We start from the raw sequence: 23,032 nt of genomic DNA on the forward strand, positions 1-23,032 counted from the left end.
GTGGAAAGAGACTGAATCTCCCACAAAGTGCTTTGGTGCTGAATCACGCCACTTAGTGGATTGTATACCTTTCTGCCTTCCCCAACTCTTGGTGATTGAAGTTTTGGTATCTTGAGTGCTCTATGATTTCTGCAGGACTCCTCTGAAAGGTACTGTTGCCAGGGGATGGGGATGGAGCCCTGAGGATGCAGCAGAAGGAGTGCGGGGCGTTTAGGAAAATCTAGAAGCCCCGGGTCCTAGCCTGCTCTGCCTCCGTCTAGCTGCTTGGCTTTGTGCAAGTGACAGCAATCCTGGATTTTAAACAGAAAGTAGGCATATGCTAGAGAAATTCTGGCCCTGGAATCCTGTTTTAGTCTCTGCAATATTTACTATGGAAAAAGTAGAGAGAGGTGAGTTGTTGAACCCATCACCCTGAGGTCCAGATCCTAGAGGATGATTTTCCAGGGTTTTCATACTTTAGTGGGCAGACTCACCTGGGGGCCTGTTAAAACAGATTGTCCTGGCCGGGTGCAGTGCCTTACACCTGTAATCCCAGCACTTTGAGAAGCCTAGGCGGGTGGATCACTTGAGGTCAGGGGTTCAAGACCAGCCTGGCCAACATGGTAAAACCCCGTCTCTACTAAAAATACAAAAATAAGCCTGGCATGGTGGCACACACCTGTAATTCCAGCTACTTGGGAGGCTGAGGCAGGAGAATCCCTTGAACCTGGGAGGCAGAGGTTGCAGTGAGCCAAGATTGTGCCACTGAACTCTAACCTGGTGACATAGGGGGACTCCATCTCAAAAAACGACGACTCCATCTAAACAAACGAACAAACAAGCAAACAAAACAGATTGTCCATCTCCACCCCTGAAGTTTCTAATTCAGCTCTGGGCAGGGCCCAAGGATCTGCATTTCTGGTCTGTTCCCAGGTGATGTGAAGCCACTGGCCCGGAGACCACACCGTGGGGATCACTGATCTGGGCTGAGTCAGTGTAGCTTAGACATGTGTGTTGCCTTCACAAACAGTTTCTGATGCATTATCTGATTTGCTCTTCACAAGCCTGAGAAGTGGATATTCTGATCGCTGATTTGCAGATGAGGAGACTGAGGTTTGTTGTGTTGCATAGAGCAAGGTCTTGACTCCAACATCACATGGCAGTCTAGCTCTCCAGAGCATCTCACAGGGGCAAATATCCCAGAGCTCAGTACACCCTACATCCCTGAAGCCCTCGGACTCTGGCATAAGTGGCTGCAGGCACCTCCCTAAGGGGTTTCCTTGCCTGGTTTCTCCCTTCTCCGTAAAGAGCAGAAGGCAGGGAGCTTGAGTACAGGTTTTTCAGTTCAGGAAAGGGGTTTAACTTTCTGCTATGCTCTTTGCTCCCTCTGTGACCCTGAACAAGTTACTTAGCCTTTCTAAGCCACAATTTTCTACTTATAAAATGGGGTAACAGCGTCTACTTTAGAGAGACATAAAGGTTCAATGAGAAGGATGTAGAAAATGAGCTTAGCCCTGCTTTCACACGAACACAACAAAAGCGATTATACAATAATCCTTCACAAGGCCGCCAGCCTGACTTCTAAAACATTGATCTGATCATAGCATTTCAGTTTACAAAGTAGTTTTTCATTTCTCTTCTCATTTGATAATTACAACAACTTAAAATTCTGCTTAAGCTCCTCAACCCTTTGTCTGTAGGATTAACAGTCTAAAATTCTTAGCAAGGCATTAAGAGCTCTCTGAGATCTAGCCCCTGCCTCCATCCGCCATCTCGTGTCCCTTTCGTGTTCCCAGCCTCACGGCTGGCATTTAACAGGCCCTGATGTTTAACCAGGGAGAGGAAACCTTCACTGCAGCTCTGCTGTGCTCTTTCCTCTTTTGTTCATTCATACCTTTTCCTTCTTCTCTCTTCTTATCCATCAGTTTCTACTTTTTTCAAGGTGGCCCAAGTGTACACCTTCTACAATGGCTCCTATGTTTTCTTCACCCAACAATAAATGTTTATTGCCTGCCTGTGTGTGCCAGGAACAAGGTGTGAGGGCTACAGCGGTGAATGTGGTTGAACGTTCTGCTGCAGCTAGAGCCTTGGTTTACGGTGGTACTTATCACACAGGGCTGTAATTGCTGGGCCGGTTTAACTGTCAGCCCCCAACCTTTAATGCCTTGCTAAGAATCTTGGACTTTTCACTGTCAGGCTACAGATAAGCCCCGTGAGCAGAAAGCATAGCTCCTTCATTTCTGTGCCCTGCCCAGTGACTATGCAATTAATATTTGTGAAAATAAGTCTAACAATCTTCTTATGCCTTTTCCTTGTTATACGTTTCACTTACCTGGTTAAACTTGACATCATGGCTATTTCTAACCTTCCCAGTATTTACATTCTTATGTTGACGTATTAAAAATGGAATGAGAGTGTGCTTATTGAAAATAATTGCAGTTTCAAAATTAACTACCCACTTTGTAGGTTGTTCACCCTGCAAGAGCATATTAGTTCCTGAGCTACTATCTTTAAAAAGATGCCAAATGTGCCCTCTAGACCTTCCTTGGTTTCCTTACAAGCCAAAAAAAAAAAAAAAAATCATATATTGTATTGACACCTACACCTACCTTCTTTTTCACTACTTTAAACATCAAAAAAACTCAAATACAACTTTACTACACTATGCATAACTGTGCCTTTTGCCAACTTGCCAATATGTTCATTCTCTTTTCGTAATGAAATTTAGCACAGCAATGCCTTGTTTGGTCAGCACTGCTAAGCATTAGTTCTTCCCTATAGGGGAAACTTTTCAGATCATTCAAGCACCCTTAGAATACCACTTTTTTTCTGAACAACTTCTCCTCTCAATTGTACAAACCTTAATTTGTATTAAACAAACACAATCTTTAATTGTATGTAATGAACACCATCTAAATCATCCTAGATTTCAGGCACTTAATGCATACCACACATCACACTGAACTGTAATACGGGTTTATCAGTGATCACATGCATGGCATCATTGACCTCAGATATATTTTTATTGCTCTCTTGATTAACTCCTTTTGTTTCCATTTCTTCTTGCTCTTAAGCTGTACTTACAATTTATTCTTTTACTATATATACTTTCCTGAGATAAAGGGCAAGAAATGTCTATTTGATAGAATATATGGACAAATAGAACTTTGCCACTTATGAGCAAGTTTAATGTTCAGTTCAAGACAGCCAAGGGTGCTGTGAGTCTGACCTCTGAAAAAGTGGGGTGGAATAATCTTTATCTTTTTCCAGATAAATAATGAGTATCCAGAGAATTTTCAAAAGAATGTGTTTTAGCCAGATAGGTGTAACACCTCGCTCATTTTATGTAAAGATCTCTAAATAGTCCCTGTCAGATTTCCTAGTGTACTAACTAATGTGGGCTTAACTTCATGAACAGAACCTCCAGGTTCAGTGGCTTAGAAACAATGGCATTTCAAGAGTTTTTCTCTTATGTATAGTCAAGCGGAATTTTCCAAGTTGACCAGCAACCCTGCTCTACAGTGGCATTCAGGGACCCAGGTTCCTTCTCTCTCATGGCTCTGCCATGATGGACACTGACTGGGACAAAGTCACTACCTTCTCTAGGTTCCATCTGTGGGAAGGGGACAGAGGTGGTGAGGGAGACTCACCCATAGTCTTGAGTCCCAGCCCAATAATGGGGATATACCCCTTCAACTTACATGCCCTGTGGAGAATGAGTCACTTGGCCACAGGTAACAGCAAAAGGGGCTGAGAAATGCAGTCCCCAGCAAGCAGCATGTACCCAGCTACAGCTCTACACGATGGATTCTGCTGGACAACAAGCAGTCTTCAGGAAAAAGGTATTTTCTTATTTGTATTTTATAGAAGCACTGTAAAATTGCTATCAATTATCTTACTCCAACCAAATCCAACAGGAGAAAAATCTAACTTAGATAAAAATTTTACAGAACTATATTTTACAGCTGAAATAAACCTAAGAGATCATTGGTCAGTGGACACCCTGTGATCAAGACATTGTTTCATTTTGACTTGTTCCTATCAGTCTTCTACAGAAGAACAGGGACTTATCTTGCTCATTGCTGATCCCACCACTTAAAACAGTTTCTGACACATAGGAAGTGATTAACAAATCTTTGTGGGTTTTTTGTTTTTTGAGACAGAGTCTCACTCTGTCACCTAGGCTGGAGTCCAGTGGTGCGATCTTGGCTCACTGCAACCTCCACCTCCTCGGTTCAAGTGATTCTCCTGCCTCAGCCTCCCACTAAGCCTGGCTATGTTTTTTTTTTTTTTTTTTTTNTTTTTAGTAGAGACGGGGTTTCACCATGTTGGTCAGGCTGGTCTGGGACTCCTGCCCTCACGTGATCCACCCACCTTGGCCTCCCAAAGTGTAGGGATTACAAGTGTGAGCTACCTTGCCCAGCCTAACAAATCTTTGATAAAATATGGTTAAAATGGAAACATATAACAATGTAGAGATACTAAATTGTTTTGTGAATTTATCGCCTCCTCTGGTGAGTTAGCGGGAGTGGCAGGATATATTTTGATGACCTAATCGTAGCAACTTTCTTTCACTTTGTGTATAATGAATATAAAGTCTAAATACTGGCCAAAGTTCACAAGAAAATCTGGGCAAGCATCAATGACACTTGGTCTTTATACTTATTCTAAAGGAAAATCTAAGAAGGGTCTGGCCTATGCTGTGCCTTAATCAGATTTTTTTAAAAACCAAAACACCATCTTGAACTTGACTCCCAGAGGTGAAAAATATTTTGTGTGACATTCAAAACACGTGTAAAATGCAAATACCATCATTTGCTGAGAAATATTAAACGGTCTATAATCAAGACCCAACCTATTTTTTCCAAAGACAAAATAAAACATTTTGCCACCATTAAGACCAAAACAATAATTCAAATTAAGATACTGCTATCACTTATGAATTACAAATAAATTCCTACTACAGAGTAGGAAATCCACTCCACCGAATAGTAAGTATTAAAATAAATTCAGTGACCTTTTTAAAAAAGATTACAAAATTGAATTTATTGAGTTTCACACAAGATGCACTTATAAAATTAGTATTGAATGCCATTATAACAGAAGAAATGAACATAATCCAGAACTCCCAACAGCTTCTGCAAAGGAATGGAAATCTTCCGAAAATGACAGCATAGTAACAGAATTCAAGCGGAATTGAAGATCTATCCAAACCATATTCCTGTTCTGAAATCAGGGCTGTGTTTAGCAAAGCTTTCCCCAAACTATTCCATTCACAGTGGCGTTGTTCCTTTTGTTGGTAAAGGGAGATGGAAAAAAATAGTAATTCTAAAATGGGGCTCCACTAAAACACACACAAAGCAATTAAAAGATTTTTTCATTTTTAACATAAAATACTTCCTGGTTTCACAAAGGCATGTCCATACAATATCAAGTTTTATCTTCAGATTTCTTAGTTAATGCAAAACATCAAAATTCACTTACTTTTTTTGTATTTCAAACGAACAAGTCAAAACATTAAAGCTTGCTTTATATTTCATCCAAGAAACAGACAAATCACCTAAAATTTGCCTTCTGTATATACATGCCTGAAACATCTGCATGAGAGCTAAACTTCAAAATCAAAACATCAAAGGAAATAACAGTTAACAGTACCATCTTCTGGACAGTTCTGAAATCAGAAGTTGTAGAAGTTTTACAGAAATGCAAACAGGATTCTCAAGATAAAATGGGATGGGAAATAACCTGAACTATTATGTAGGCCACAAACTAGTAATTAAGTGGAAACAGAATCTTGATCTCAAAACCAAAAAGCACCTTTTGGTTGCTGTTCCCAACAGCCATACACAGATGTCTCCCCACACTGATAGCCAACTATACACCTCAAATATCCCATTTACCTCCACACAAAATCCTCTCCAGACTGGGGTCTGCTCCAGCCCCCAGCACAGGCCCACCCTGACAGTCACATCCCCACAGACACCCTCCCACAGAACACACACCCTGCTCCAGCACAGCCACACCCACTGTTGACTGTCAACCCAAACAGAAGGAGTGATGCATTTGACAAGCCCAAGCAAGATGATGCTGCCTAATACACTTGGAGCATTTACTTTACAGTTGACAGTTTTGAATTTTGTACATTGATAATTTAGCCTGTTCAACACCAAATCCTTTTAGCTGTAATAATTTATGAAGCAATTAGTTTTAAAGCGAAACCAGTTAAGTATACCTTAAAGTTAACACTGCTCTGCTTCCCTGGTATAAAAAGTGCCCTTTTGTAAGGAAATCAATTGTATTTTATCCACTGCAATTAAATGACATACAGTTCACATTTTGCTTTAAAGAATAAACTGAAAAATTATGAAGGATTTTTCCCAGTAATGCATAGCCTTCCTTAATTATTTTAAAATAGATGAACTGGTTTAACATTTGTTTATCCTACAAAGTGCTACTATTCACCATGTCTTATGTAAGGTAGCCTTTTATTCTGATTAATTAAGATACATCTTTAAGGATTATTCTGGTGGTAAGAACATTTATCTTGACTTATGTTTAATATTTTTTTTAATGCTTTGGCAGATGAAGTAAAGTTTGAAAACTGTTTGTGAAAATAGTATCAGACTGGAAAGGTAACGTCATGGTAAAAGCCTCACAGTTTTCCAGGTATTTCCCTATACTGAAGAGGCCTTGAGGCAAATTCAACATTCTGGAAGCCCAGATTGACAAAGCAAAACAGATTTTGATGTTGCCTTGGTTAGGTCCCAGAAGTGACACTGCTGCCTGGCCAAGCAGGAGGAAGTTTTATAATCCATCAAGTTTCCCAGAGAGTCAAGGCTGGAGGTTGCTCCTGTCCTGTGATCTGACCCTCAGCCAGACCACATTACTGGAAGAAAGATACTAAGATTTGCTTGCCAATAATAATTTAAGTTTTTAAATAAATATTTAAGTGCCATGTTTAGCATCTGTCCATCCTGGCAACACAGCACTTGCTGCCGCAGGACCCAGCTTCTTCAGCACACGGAGCCACAGATTTAGTCAATTCGGTTTCCGCAAATTGTGAACCTGTCTATCTCTAACAAATCTTTCTTTGAGGATCTGTGTTTTAATTCAGAATTGTCCTGCGTTATGTCCTTCTCGTCACCATCTGGAGTTGTCAAAAACTGATCTGAATTGCTTGTAACAAGTAATGGTGTGACATTTTCCTTTTGATGAACAGGCTGGTTGGTGACAGAGGCAGACAGGTTTTCTTCTGTGGAAAGGCCTGTGATAAAATGGATCCATTAAATTAGAGAAAACATTTTCCCCAATTCATAATAAATACAAACTTACCAATATAGTGGTGCTGAAAAGAGTGCCCATTATACATGCTTTTAGATAAAGCAAATGATAACCAAATAGCATGTTGTATAAGCAGCCATCTTTTATAATAAAACTTAGAGGTGAATCATCTGTTCAGTTTTATGGAAGGGTACATTACATTGCTTGTATCACACAAACAATGCCATCACCCAACTGTGAAAAGATCACAACTCCTACATTACAGTTTCTCTCTATATAATCAACACCTAACATGACTGTTGCCAGTCCTGAAAAATTAACATTTGCTCCTATTGAGAACATCAGGGAGTGGGCCAAGAAGACTCTGATACATTCCACTTGTTATCTGCAGTCACTTCCGCTACAGTTGGATTAGCATAATTATTTCTGGGAAGTCCAAACCAGAGGTAAAAACGAACAAATAAACAAAACCCCCAATGTTTATTTTAGGCCACAGAGATCCTGGAGCCTGGCTTTGGGGACAGCTGGGCTGGGGCCTGGAGTAACTCATCTGAATCACACATTCAATACTTGTAAGAACAGCTTCTTTGAGGCAAAAAAAGACACATCATCAGCTGTTCACATTTAACATGTGTAATCTGATGAGTTCCGACATGTGCATACACCTGGTCACACCACTGCCATGATGGAGGTAATGACACACCCAGGTCTCCTGCAGTAATCTCACTCTCCTGCCTCCAACCCCAGGACTGCTATCTTTTGTCTCTTTTTTGTGACAAGTCTGATGCAGCCTTGAGAGACGGCCCCTTCCCTCTCTCCAGCTTGACTTCAACACCCTCCTGAATGGTTTCTAGTCTGTGTTCTCCTGACCTCTAAGACATTCTGTGCAAACACTCAGACCCTTGTCCTGAATACACTTCACATAACATGACCCCTGAGTCAATGGCCTGGCCCTGCAGTACGTGCTTAAGGCTTTTATCCCCATTAGACTGGATCCTCCCTGAAAGCACGTCTGATGCTTATTCATCTCTTCTTATATTTTTTGTAGAGACGGGACTCACTAGGTTGCCCAGGCTGGTCTCAAACTCCAGGGCTCAAGCACTGCTTCTGCTTCAGCCTCCCAAAGTGCTGAGATTATTAAAGGTGGGTGCCACCATGCATGGCCTAATTTCTTAACTAACAGAACCCGTACAGGCCCCATTGTGAATTACCTAGTTGGTTGAAAAAAATGCAATCCTTATTACTAATAGTCCTTCTATGTTCTCATAATGAAAATAATTACTTCCCAATGATTATACACATTGTTTTTTTCCTTTATTTTTGCTCCCTATTTAGTACACGCGATGAGCACAGTCCCCCTTTCAGGTAGGACTCCAGTCCAGCCCAACTCTCTTCTCCTCCCTCTTTCTGAAGCACACTCCACACCTGCAATATTAAGCTGCTAGTTCTCTAGATGCTTTTCCAGGCCTCCATGATCTAACTCGTGCTGGCCCTTCTGGACTGTCCTTTCCACCAGCCTTCCTTGGGCCAGTTTCATCCTTCAAGCTTTAGTTTAGAAGAGCCCTCTCCTCTCCCTCTAAACCCTCTACTCACCTATGTGGACCCCTATAGTTACACGAAACCTTGAAGGGCATCCTTTACTTATCTATCTTTAGCATCTCCTCTATTACCTGGCACACAGTTGTTCCACACATTTAAAAATAAGCCATTTAAACTAAAAGTCATATGAACAAATACCTTTGTGAACAGGGAACTGCCATCTAACAATAAAAATTAATCAGCGTCCCAGGTCTTCCTCCAAATCTTCCAACCCAGAAAACTTGGAATCATCCTGAACTCCCCTCTTCTCACACTGCATAACTTCCTCATCAACAAATAGTTCATGCAAACCTCCCAGGTCTATTCAGAACCTGGCCAGGTCACCCTGCTCACACCACCTACCTTGCTCCTCGCCAGGCAGCTGCCTCTCTGGCCCCTGCCTCTGGGCCCACCCCTCTGGAGTTCATTTTCCGCAAAGGTTAAGAATAATCCTTTTAAATAAATGTGAGCTATACCATGCCACCGCTCCACTCAAAGCCCTGCAACAGCCCCCTTCCCACCTGGAGTCAAAGTCAAGGTCCTCATAACAGCCTGCAGCCCTCCATGGCCCCCAAGACCCCTATTCCAGTTCTTTTCCCTGGGACTGGGCCATGGCAGCCACCTGGCTTTTACTGTCTTTTGATGCACCAAGCACCTTCCTGCCTTGGTGCCTTCGCTGGGTGTGCTGGGCCTCTGCCCGGGAAGTGCTCTGAGACGCTGGCTTTGCTATTCTCAGGCTCCAGGACTCTGAGCAGTGCCATCTCCTCACACTTGGGGGAGCACCCAACTCACTGTTGTACTTCCCTTTCCCCGTCCTGCTTTTGTTTTCTCTGCAGTACCCCCCCCCCCAGGCCACCTGACATGGTGCATATTGACTTCTCACTACCCTTCTTCCTGACAATCTAAAACAAGCTCCATGGGAGCAGAGAATTGCCTTTCCACCCTACTGCTGTATCCACTGGAGCCGGCATGTCACAGGAGCTTAATAGTGAACAGCGAATGAGTAAACAGAAAAACTCAGAGCACTAGGCCAGGTATATAGAGTATGGGATCTAAAACACAACCATTAAAAGACCTGAAAACCTACGCAAAATGAAACCAATCTTTAAAGTGTTGCTTAACATTGACCAAAGATTAAACTCTTTGAATATGATTCAGGGAAGTGAAGAAAGAGACCAAACCTACCTGGAGAGTGTTTACATTTGCTTTGTGATTTACTGGACGGCTTGCCTGGAGTGCTGTTTGGGGGAGGATTTGACAGCTTCTCTTCCATTTTGGCTTCCTTTACATACTGGCACGATTTCCCCAACAGCACGATGCTATTTAGTACTTTCAGGGATATCAACCTAAAAACAGAAAGAAAACAAACCACATCCATTGGAATTCATCTAAATCCCTGTGAACGCCATATACTACCACGGCAAAGGAGAAGGTGGGGGGCATGGGACAGGGATAAGTCAGAGGTTAGAGGACCTTACACCAATCTTGAGTTTTCTGAGGATTCTTTGCCACAAAGAAAAACTTTGGAATTCCTTAGTTCTCTTATAAGAAATTCTATCACTTAGAAGTTTTTCCTGGTATTAAATATTTTAACATTTATCCTTTTATTACACAACAAATACATTTAGCACATGCAGATGAGCAAAAAAGAAAATAAGAAAATGACATGATTCCACACCCTTATGATAATCACTGTGACATTTAGTATGTTATCTTTCAGTCGCCTTCTCTGAGTACACTTCTATTTCTACTTTCTTGCTGTATAGAAACAGGGTCTATTTCTTTTCTTCTTTTTTTTTTACTTTTTTTTCTCAGAGAGCTGAAACACGGTTTATTTTACAAGGCAGTAGGCAAGTTGAGTCAGGAGGCAGAGCATGGACCCTGGAGTGAAGTGTGTCTGTGTGGGTCCTGAGTCTGCTACTTAGAACCTGTGTGCACCTAGGCAAGTTACTCAACCAGCTAATATGGAAAGGAAAGCAGTGAGGCAAGGTGCTTAGAACAGTGCTTGGCACATAGAAATGGCAAGTAATTTTGTTACTATTGTTGTTATTTATATAACAATGTATCATGAATATTTTTTCTGTATCAGTTAATGTTCCTTAGTGACACTGTTTTAAATGGCCTTATAACATTTCACTGTATGGGTTATGAAATAACAAAGCCCCAAACGACTCCTATTTCTGGAGATTTAGATTACTTTCAATATTTTGCTTCTACTAAAAAGTCTCTGATTAAGAAAACACATTAAATCTCTATTTCCTTAGGATAATAAATTCCTAGATAACTTATAAGTACAGAAAGAAAACTTCTGGGTCAAAGAATATGAATATTTTAAGGGATTAAATATAAATGTGGAAAAAAATTATGGGAAGAAAAAGTCTCACACTAACCTCAATGCTAGTTTTATAGCCAGTGAATAAGCTGTTTTTTTGTTTTGTTTTGTTTTCAAGAGACAGAGTCTTGCACTGTCACCTATCTGCAGTGCAGAGACATGATCAAGACCTACTGCAGCCTTGAACTCCTGGGTTTAAGCAATCTCCCATCTAAGCCTCCTGCACAGCTGGGACCACAGGCTTATGCTACCACGCCTAGCTAATTTTCTTTTTTGTAGAGATGGGGTCCTGCTATGTTGTCCAGGCTGGTCTCAAACTCTTGGGCTCAAGCACCCACTCCAGCCTCCCAAAGAGCTGGGGCTACAGGCATGAGCCACCATGCCATCTTCTGCTCAGCTCCTCTCGTGCTCTCCCCTGCCCAGGCCCTCCTCCTCCACGGGTGCTCATGGACTACTGCAGCTGCTGAAACCTGCTGTTCCTCCATCAGGACTGTGTCCCTGTGCCCTTCTGCTGAGCCTATGCTCTTCCTAGGCAGCTGCACAGCTCCCTTCCTTTCTGAAACACCAGCTCACCAGAGAGGCCTAACCTGCCCACCCTCTCTAAGGCAGTTGTGTCTGCCTCTGCCGTTCATCTCCTCACACTGTTATGCTTAAGGCAGTTGTGTCTGCCTCTGCCGTTCATCTCCTCACACTGTTATGCTTTTCTTCCTAACGATTCCTACCAACTGTCAATTTTGAGTGACTTTTCTAGTTGTTGTCTGGGATTTCTGTGACATCAAGGCAGGGCACTTGTCTGGCTTCTTTTTGGACAAGCCCCAGACCAGTCCAGGCCCTGATGCTGAATAGTCACTCTGTGAGGAGCACTGGACAGAGCAGTAGTGGCAGAGGCTGGCAAGTAGTCCCACCTTAGCTGGCAAGAGTGAGTCTGGAGGGAAAGAGAAGCAGCTTGGTGTGGGGAAAAATCTCAACATTTTATATCAGGAGGCTCAACTGAATTCTTTTTTTTTTTTTTTTTTTTTTGAAGACAGATTCCTTGGTGGAGTTAATTGATAAAGGCATGGAAAAGGTAGTTTTGAGAAAGCTTCTGAAGGAGAAGAGGATAATTTAGCAATTACCCTGAGATGAGTGTTAGAGTAGACGAATGAAGTAGAAAGGTGAATGAGCAGATCTGTCTGGCTGTGCTATCCAAGTGGAGAAGTGAAGCAACATAACATGGGGAGGGAGGTGACTCTGGAGGCTGGGGAGACAGGTGCCCTGAATTCTAAGTAACTCAGATTAAAGCATATCCCCTTTGGTGAACTATGCACAGGTAACTGTAACTAAACAAAGGTTTTCACAAATAGCATATACGTGCTTCACTTCTTGATTATTATGTAAAAACTACTAGAGTAATTAGATTGCCAAACAACTATTCTCATTGCGATTACTGCAATATCCCTTGGTAAACACAGCACAATGTTAAGAACTTTGAGGGGCAATGTGACAATCTATATTAGAAAAGGAAGGTCTTAATGTTTTTTAATGTCAAAAAACAGAGGGAGTTACCTTAACATAGTAAACCATTTATGTACTCATTCAGACAAAAAATAGGCAATGCTGTACAGAGTGATCAGAACCTTATCCTGCTGTGTGTAACACTGAAATTGGCTGCATGACCTAAACACAGCTTTGCAGGTCAAGGGCCTGAGCCACGCACTGCAGGAGCTGGGAAGCAGGCTCACGACTCAGGATACTTGGTGGAGAGGTGGGAATTGGACAGTAAGTGTCTATTTCCATGCTACTTCAACAGAAGCTTCCTGCGCATGTGCCTGGTAGTATGCTAAGCCCTGGGCAAAAAACAACGTGGTGGAAAACACACTAAGAAAAACCACAGAACTGGAACACCATGGATGTCTCTGGAAACCAGACCTTGTCCTAGGGGAACACTAAGCAAATCCACTGCTCAAGTTGTGACTGCTGTTCTTACCTTCCACCCTTTTTCATCTGGAGGTATTCAAGTCTGACCTCTCTCAAGCCACCCTTCCCTGAGTGAAGCTCCTGACGCATCCCACCTAAGTGAGGGTGGAACACGTTTCCTGTTTCATTTTTCAATAAGTTAATTGAAAGCCAGGTCTGTTTACTTTATCATTTCACTTCTTGAGAAAAGTAACAGAGGCAAAATCATCATTTTATATTGTTATTTTCTCCATACCATTTATTTTAATTCAGTTGTTAATTTACTGTTTGTCTCCCCCAACCATAATGTAAGCTCATGAGACCAACAAACCTGCAGATGGATTCAGCTGGCCACAGAGAGAAAACCTACACTTGTACATTACCTTTGGGTTTACGTGATGCAGGCTTAACAGTGTGCTGAACAATTCAATGTGGCAAATATATGAGAAGGTTAAAGATGTTTCCAAATGTGAAAACATGTCTGCAATGGCACACTTTTATTCATCTAAGAAAATGTGAGTGAAACCTAAGTCTCAAGCAAAAAGGTCTTTAAGATTTTGCTAAAAATTAAAATAAACTCTAAAGTACTATTAATACTACTGCCAAATAGCAGTGTAGTTAATCTAACTGAGTCATACACTTGGGGGTATAGCTGTTGAAAGGAAGCTCCAGGCATAGATTTGTAGCAGTATGATTGGAATGCTATTAACTTCCATTATATCTTGCATTTATGCTTTACTGTATAACCAAAAACATATTCAAGAAGATTGGAATGCTATTAACTTCCATTATATCTTGCATTTATGCTTTACTGTATAACCAAAAACATATTCAAGAATAATCTTACCCAAAATAGAAGAGTATGACACAGGCATAAGACAGGATTCCTTGCACTTTAATTGAGCTTGTTACAACTCTGATGAGCTAGCCAGAAATAAACCAAAACAACAAAAACACACAAACAGAACACACAACCACAGAGTTATTAGTTAATACTTAAAGATTTCTCCATGCTGACTTTAACATTTTAGGCATACATCTCTGGCCTCTGTCTAAAAATCAAAAAAGGCAGATTTGATGATTTGGATCAAAGTCTGCCTGCTTGTGAAACCTTCTGTGGTACATCTAGGTTTGTTCAGACAAATCTGGGTTGCCTGTGGCTAAGGCAACAGTTTGACTCTTGTTGACTCTCGGAGGTTGGCCCTATATCAAGGTCATGAATGACACATGTACTTACACCTCATAGATATGCAAATCAGCTGATTTTTATATTATTCTTTAAAGTACCAATGATTTCATCTTGCTACATGCGTTCACACCAGAGCCAGAATCATTTGGTGGGCATTTCCTTATTCCTGTTCCTTCCCCTGCCCCCACCCCATCCTTTCTTCTTTGATTCTTTTAAGAACCCCCAGTAATTCACAGAGAACACAGAGAAAAAGGAACCTTAAAAGTTTTGTATTTAGAAAAACGAAACACTATTAAAAAGTTAAACGTTGAAGCACTTCTCTCTTATGGATAGTTACAGTTAAATATCCATTTTCTTACTTCTTTCACAGAAATAAAGGAATAACAGCATTATCCTTAGAAGTCTGCTGAATAACTCTTGTGGAATCAGTTAAGGAAAAATTTCTGCACATTACAAGTGCAGCTGTCCCAATATGTTAAAAGAGAAATAGAGAATTAGGGAGAAGTGGCCTTATCCAGTAATGTCAAGTTATCAAATGTCTATTAAGGTATCTTAAATAAACATCATGGTAAATTTTAAAATGCTTTACAATTGGGAGGAGATGGGGCAATGGATTGTCATATATTCAATAAACTCTCACTATGAGAAAAGTGAGAATGAAAGCCCTCAGCTGTGTCTCAGTCTCTAACAGGGAAATGTCTACTGTATAGGCATTTGTGACTGAAGTTAACATGACTCTAGGATTTTGTTCATTAATATGAAAGGCAAACCAATGATCACATTTAAGCCTTAAATAACTTCACTTCTATCTAGCACATCAGGTAAGTTTTACCCAAAGTCTAATTTCCATGAGACTTTAATACAGAATTTCTCTTCCTTTTTTTGGATATAAAATCATTTTAGGAATGTAACACTTAGAAGAAAAAATTGCCATCCTTGTGCCTTGATTAAAGAATTAACTTGTCACAGAGGCCTCGGTATATTTGTCAAGGCTCCTGGATGCCTGCCAAAGTTCTGTGAGCAAAGTGCTGTGGAAGGAACAAATTATATAACCCCCCCTTTCAGCACACTGGAGGTGTTCCAAAAGTGTTTTGTCAATTATTAATCATTCATAAATCTTTTGGTATAACAGCCATAAAAACTCATTTAAAGAATAAAAGAATGAAGAACAATTTTTAAATACGAAATCATAAAAGTTCATAGTAAGTATGAATTTTCTGACAAGTTACTAGACAAATAAGTCAATTATTATTTCGCAAAGCAGGATCATATTTAAATCCAACCATTTAACCAATCTTTGAAAAAAAAAAATCAGCCAATCTAGGTTTATCCTTACACTTGTATGTTTCTAGTTGTAGTAAACAAATGCAGAAATATTTAATATTCTATTTTATCAATCTCTTAAGCCTTTAAGAAATAATTTTATTATTTAGAAGCTTCCATTTTTCCAAAATTCTAGGAGTTCCTTTTCCCAAGCAAAAGAAAGCTATATTATTATATAATAAACAAGCTATTAACACATAATTAAAAATGTTTAGGGATGTAGTTATCTGGAAAGTCATACTGAAATTTAAATAGCATTAAGCCTATTAATCATCTGTCATCTAGAAAAAGTCAAGGAAGCTGGCCTAAAAGATAGCTGATATGACCTTCATTTTCTTTACACATTTCTTAGTTGAGTTGCATGAGACTGTAGCTATAGAAGAAAAGTAGATATCCTTTGGCAAAAAAGCCAGTTGCATTTGTTTTTCCTTTTCATTATGTTTTTGTTGTTGTTGTTGTTGTTTTTGAGGAGTCTTGCTCTTTTTGCCTAGGCTGCAGTGCAGTGGCATGATCTCAGCTCACTGCAACCTCCGTCTCCCAGGTTCAAGTGATTCTCCTACCATAGCCTCCCATGTAGCTGGGATTACAGGTGCCCACCACCCACACCCAGCTAATTTTTGTATTTTTAGTAGAGATGGGGTTTCACCATGTTAGCCAGGCTGGTTCTTGAACTCCTGACCTCAGGTGATCTGTCCACCTCAGGTGATCTGTCCACCTCAGGTGATCTGTCTGCCTCAGCCTTCAAGTGCTGGAATTACAGGCGTGAGCCACCACGCCCAACTGGTTGCATTTGTTTTGATGTTAGAATAGGTGGTCAAGAAGGAACATAATCAAATACAAGTGCAGCCAGCAATTTTTTTTTTTTGGCCTCAGCCTCCTGAGTAGCTAGGACTATGGGTCCATGACACCACACCAGGCTAAACAAATTCTCTTAATTAACATTATTACAGTATAGTCTAATGTGGCTAGAAACTATTTGCAAGCCTGTTCTGAGCAATTCATTAAAATATTCAAAGTTGATGACTTGTTGAGGGTTGATTTAGTAAGTTTCAGTAGTATTTTCTTTTTTTTTAATACACATTTCTTGAGTATAAAAGCAGAGATTTTCCTTGCAAAAAGTTTGGACTTTTTAAAAAGTATTAATTACAATTGATAGAGAATATGTCTTTATTTGGGCATACCATAATTTATTTAACCTATTTCTTTTTTTCCTAAATTTGTATTACAAATGTCGCTGAATGCATACCTTTGGCTATAAATTATTGTGTGTCTTTTATAACTATCTTCTTAGGGTAATTCCTAGAAATGAAATGACCAAAAGCATGATGCTCTCACATTGCCCTGTAGAAATACTGGATTAATCTATACTTCCACCAATATGTGTTACAGTGGCCACGTTAATGCCCATGCTCAGATAATTCCATTAAAAAATATTTTTACTAAATGAATAATCAAAAAAGAGTATTCTCATTGTTAGAAAGCCATTTACATAAAAGCAGCTTAGCATCACTTATCTATTGGATGGCCCAACCAACAGATATTTGGATATATAAGATACTGCTATAATTAAAAAAAAATTTTCTCCCAAGTTATTTACCCTTAATTTTTATATCAAGTCCTTTTAAAACAATCTTATTAATAATCCATTTATGAATATTCTATAATAATGGCTACTTCATTACAACAACTATTAAAAAATATGCACTTACTAAAACAGCTAGTGGGAGAGGAATAAAGCCCATCCTCCGTGCTACAGAGTCGCTGTAATCAGTATATGCCTGAACAGAGAAACAAGCAAAAGATTCAGATTTATGGGATTTAAAAAGCACTTTAAAAGTACTACTCACTTATTGCCAGCAAATGTTATAAACAGGTGGGGCTATGGAGCAAGAACAGAACCTGGGACCTATAAAATGATGTAGAAATCTAAATGCTCACAAGTCTTAAATAAAAAGTTGAGTAACTTAAAATGCGGCAGAAATCATACACTAGGTAATGTTAAGTTTTTTTTATTATTTCTTAATTTGTAAATGTTTAGTGTGGAAAACAGAGTTTATGTAGCTTTCCTTTAGCCAATATTTCATGCTAAATTAAACATTATTCAGTTAATTACAGACTATGCCTTTGTTAATTTCAGATTATGCCCCTGATAAATGCTCACATTTTTCTGTCGGCTGCTAACAAGGTCAAAAGCAAGACTGGCTCTATATTCACTGTAGACCTAAAGACAAATAAGAATGAAATATTAAGTAACATAGTACAAATATATCATGTGGAAAGACTTAAGACTTTATAAAGAAAAACATTTAATAATTAACCAGGAACAAGTGCTAATAACCAAACAGTCATCTGGGCATAATTTCTCTATTTGTTTTCCTACAGTAAAGGTAGAATATAACCTCAATTCCTCTGAACTGTTAACCTTCATAGGTCTTTGAAAGGTTTCTTTTTAAAGAGGAATAAATATCCAATGATTATGATCCTGAGAGTTTAGAATTTGGAAAAGAGTGACTAGGTTAAGTAGCGTAATGTCTATAAATAATTTTGAAATTTTAAATTAGTTTAAAATATTATTACTGTTTATCTAACCGTAATAAAGCCTTCTTAGATAAATGAATGCCAAAAAAGATATAAAGCTAAATTAGGGAGCATTGTAAATATGAAGGCAGTTGTGACTTCTCATTTCTGCTAAAAATTGCACAAGTGTTTCAATCAAGCCTATTAATTTTGACTTCAGGTGCTAAATAAATGATCCTAAGAAAAGAGAGTCATTCTGCATTGAGAAAGTTGAGAAAGTAAATGGTGAAATTACTTTATCAGTGTTTTACATAAAAGTGCAAAACTGCATTTAAGCATATTAAAACATTCAAAAACTCATAATCAAATCATAGCTGTTACAACTGTATTTTATTTTAAATAATTGCCTTTTGAAATAAAACAAATAGTAGAGTGAGACTGTCATAAGTACCACCCAGTACAATCTAGAAAACTGCCAAACTACTATTTATTTTGGGACTAAGGTAGGAATGAGGAATACATTAGGAAACTTTCTTATATTTTACATGCAAGAAAACTATACCCACATATCTATTTCTAGAAATTCTCCAGAATACCTGGTTAGAGCATAAAAATTTCTCAAAGTTTCAGCAAACACTTTCACCAGAAAAATGTAAGGCTCTTGTCTTCTAAAACTTAGCGGGAACCTATTTATAACCATGGAAAAATATCGATTTAAAAAAAAATTTTTTAGACCTAGCCAGAAAACAAACAAACAAACAAAAAACCTAGCCAGAGAGAAAAGTTTTGATGGTCTAAGTTTTAAAATAGAAACAATGTGATTTTAAAGTCTTTAAACAGATTATGACAGTGTTAACTATAAAGATAATTTTGAGTTAGTGACACTGTACTTCTACCCCAAGATATGGAATTAGCATTGCCTACTATAAGAGAATACTTTCAGTAGTGTAATAATTTTTAGAAACAATTACAATTCTGACTAAATTTAAAGTATTAAGAAATCCCTATTATTCTACAACTTTTTAAAATTAAGCAGCAGAAGTAAACTTTAAACATTGAAGTCCATGTCAAAATACATACATCTGCAGTAATGTCATTGAATTTGGTGATAAAGGCATGTTTTACAATATCCACGGCAATTTCTGATGCAATTACCATACAGACATCTGGAAACAACACCCAGAGATGATCTACAAATAGAAAACGGAAAAACAATAAAATATTTTCAGTAAATGTAATATTTTCAGTAAATGATGAACTAGCATTCAATTATAACCTTTATCAAAAGAGCTATACTATATCAAGTTAAAGGATACTTCATTCAACAAATATTTATTCAGGCCCAACATGGTAGCTCAAGTCTGTAATTCCAGCATTTTGGATCATCTGAGGTCAGGAGTTTGAGACCAGCCTGGCCAACATGGCAAAACTCTGTCTCTAGTAAAAATACAAAAATTAGCTGGGCATAGTGGTGTGCACCTGTAGTCCCAGCTACTCAGGAGGCTGAGGTAGGAGAACTGCTTGAACCCAGGAGGTAGAGGATGCAGTGAGCCAAGATCCCGCCACTGCACTCCAGTCTGGGTGACAGAGTGACTCCATCTCAAACAACAACAACAACAAACTCAAATATTTATTCAGTACTTTCTATGTTCCAAGCATTGCTTTACATGTAGGTTCTCGTGGTTTAGCAGAGAGCCTCTGCCTTCATGAAGCCTATGTGCTGACATGCTGATGGGATGACTAGATTAAGCAGGTTCCTTAGAAAATTCTTTAATTCCATAGATGCCTCAATGTGACAGAAAATAGCTAGCAAAGATGTGCTACAGTCAACTGAACAATCTCCTTCTTTGATCAATACAAATTAAAGATATTGATCAGTCCTTTGTTTCGCTGTCATACAGATGTTAACCTGTTAAATTTGCTCACCATTATGACATTTATTAAAATGTCTATTCAAATAAGACCTAGTGTTAGATAGATAAGCAGAGCAACTGTAGTTTACAATAATCTACTGTGTATTTCAAAATAGGTAGAAGAGAGAATTTGACTAGTTCTAACAAAAAGAAAAGACAAATATTTAAGGTGCTGGATATCCCAAGTACACTGATTTGATCTTCACAAATTATATGAATGCATTAAATTATCACTTGCACACCCAAACTATGCACATCTATTATACATCAATAAAAAAATTTTTTTTTAAAATGCCAACTCAGTTCCAGGCAACTGATAAAACAGGCCCACAGACAATCTCCTAAGAACTTGGAAAAGAATGTAAGAGTGGGACACAGCAAAAAAAAATAGGGAGAAATGCTGACAAGGACCCACAGCAACACAAGACCCAGGTAGCCAGAGGGTGGGATGGAGACCACATAGCTGGGCTATCCTGGCTGACAGTACAAGCAGCTTCTGTGAGTCTGGCATCGCATTAGGTTTTAGAAATCAAGGGACCTCTTTCACCAATCAGCTCTGCTACTAACTGCTATATGACCTTGGGCAAGTTTTTTTTTTTTTTTTGAATCTACATCACTGGCAAATGGCAAGTTTCTTAATTAGATAAATTCCAGCTTCCTCAACCACAAGATAAACGATAGTAAGTGCCTACACTTAATTATTATGAGAACTAAATGACATATAATGGTGCACAACAATGTGCCTGGCATACAAAATGGTCTAGTACTGTTTATGTTCCTAATGACCCTGAGAACTTAGAGCAAGCTTCCATAAATGGCATTTTGTTTTTTTTAAAGAAATGTTAATAAACCTAAAAAAAGGGGTGAAATAGGTGAATTCATCGTTAAAAGCTAGTGCTCCTTTTATCATACTATCTGCCATAGTACTAATAAAGGAGACAAGATAATGTATTAAAAGTCATAGTATAAATGAAAATATGACTTCAAATATCCAGCTGTCCAGGAGGCATAAGGACTATTTGTCCTTTGGTTTAACAACTCTGCTTTGGGAATTGCTGATCCTACGTGCTCTCCACTGGAACCAGTGATGCGTACCCACTCTGTCCTTCATGGACACCATTAGGTGACTTAGTTATAAAGAAATATAGCACCATGCACTAAAGAAATATGGCACACAAAGAATCTAGCTGTGTGTGTGCAGGAAGAGGCTTTTCTACCACAAGCCAGGGAGCCTTTGGATTAGAACTTAAGCTGCTGTCAGATCCTACGGTTTCTCTATGAAAATAACTTTTGAAAATGTATCTCCAAGAGCATATACCTCATTTTGTATGTTTCTGATTTTTTCGCAGGTAGTTAAAAATTACCAATGAATTAAATTAATAATAAAAAATGCTTATAACATACATATTGGGAATAAATGAAATGCAAACATGGTCTCATCCCTTAAGAATGAAATTCCAACAAAAACATCAGACATTCAAACAAAAACTCTATAAATTACTTGAGATACCTGAGAAACTGATCATTTTCCCCCAGCTCACTTCAGCATTATAATTACCCATTTCCCCTATTAGCCTGTAAGTCCTACAAATGTCTTATTTATTTATTTTTTTCTCACATTTGTCAGTGCCTGCCCTTGTGCCTAGAAACTAGCATACACTCAATGTCTGGTAACTGAATGGATGATGAAAATTCATGGAATCTTGACAATTTCCTGTCAGCCTGACTTTAGAGATGCACCTAAGTAGCAAAATTTCCACTTTATGTTTAATTTATCCCTATTTAAAATGCTAATTGATGGGTAAAAGACAAACATTAGGGAAGGGCAAAGGTTCTTCTGGTCAATCCCTAAGATGAAAATGATCTTTTTGGATTTAGGTAACTAAAGCACACTAACGTTAAAAACAGAGAGGCTCAGAGCTGCCAGGTATAGCAGAGCATACTCACCTACTGAGTATAAAGCAACAGAGCCAATGTGAGTTTAAGGGAAACGACAGCATCCCACCACACCACAGAAAACATACTCAATCTATTCTACTGAAACAGTACAGTCATGGGTCGCTCGGCAACAGGATACATTCTGAGAAATGTGTTGTTAGGGAATTCTGTCATTGTGTGAACATCGTAGAAGGTACTTACACAAACCTAGATGGTATAACTACATACCCAGACTATATGGTATAAATTATTGCTCCTAGGCTACAAACCTGTACAGCATGTTACATAATGAATACTGTAGGCAACTGTAACACAATGGTAAGTGTATCTAAACACGTCTTAACATAGAAAAGGACACTAGGAGATTAGGTGACAGGAATTTTTCAGGTCCATTAGAATTTTATGGGACCACTGTTGTGTATGTGGTCTGTTGTTGGCTGAAAGGTCATTATGTGGCAGATGATTATTTCTCCAATACCCAACCAGTAAAACAACCAAAGTCTTTTGAAGTTTTCTGCAATATTCATTTTATTCCAGGTAAAGGAATGATTTTGGCTTAGAAGTAAAATTGTAAGACGCTGTTTTGTTAGGAGTGAATTACCTGGATTCCAAGAAAACTGTTCCATGTTTCTTAGACACACTATCAGTAAAAGCACATAATTTGTGAATCGTTCCTTAATATCTAAAAAAAAAAAAAAAAAAAAAATATGAAAAAAAAAAAAAAAAAAAAAAAAAAAAAAAAAAAAAAAAAAAGAAATGTAAAATGAACGTGCAGATAGTGTATATAAACAACATAATAAAGTACATATATAAAACAATTCTTTTAGCCAGAACATGATGAAATTATTAATGTATAAATGTCTATAAAATATACAACTTTATATACATGTGTATATATATATATATGTGTGTGTATATATATAGGCAGGTGCTACCTTGATAAGCCATTGACTTCTTTTGCCAACATAATTCTAGTATGGAAATTCCAGTTTTCTATAAACTTCAAAAAGTATTCAAACCATCAAACTGCCCAGACTGGGTCACTAG

At 38.6% G+C, this 23,032-nt stretch overlaps 1 protein-coding gene across 2 annotated transcripts in view; it reads right to left on the reverse strand.

The window, feature by feature from the left end:
- Positions 1-4,997: 4,997 nt before the first annotated feature.
- The window catches only part of TAPT1 (transmembrane anterior posterior transformation 1), a 69,596-nt gene continuing 51,561 nt past the window's right edge, over positions 4,998-23,032 (reverse strand). For both annotated transcript variants that reach the window (XM_037727952.1, XM_017498746.2), the window contains 7 exons: positions 22,587-22,667; positions 19,215-19,324; positions 17,779-17,838; positions 17,327-17,395; positions 13,953-14,029; positions 10,024-10,184; positions 4,998-7,243 (listed from right to left, as the gene is read on the reverse strand). In XM_037727952.1, coding sequence (XP_037583880.1) covers positions 7,014-7,243; positions 10,024-10,184; positions 13,953-14,029; positions 17,327-17,395; positions 17,779-17,838; positions 19,215-19,324; positions 22,587-22,667 — 788 coding nt within the window. In that variant the 3' untranslated portion in view covers positions 4,998-7,013. The remainder of the gene's footprint in view (positions 7,244-10,023; positions 10,185-13,952; positions 14,030-17,326; positions 17,396-17,778; positions 17,839-19,214; positions 19,325-22,586; positions 22,668-23,032) is intronic.

The sequence above is a fragment of the Cebus imitator genome, unplaced genomic scaffold (genome assembly GCF_001604975.1).
Source record: "Cebus imitator isolate Cc_AM_T3 unplaced genomic scaffold, Cebus_imitator-1.0 Scaffold249, whole genome shotgun sequence".
Classification (NCBI taxonomy): domain Eukaryota; kingdom Metazoa; phylum Chordata; class Mammalia; order Primates; family Cebidae; genus Cebus; species Cebus imitator.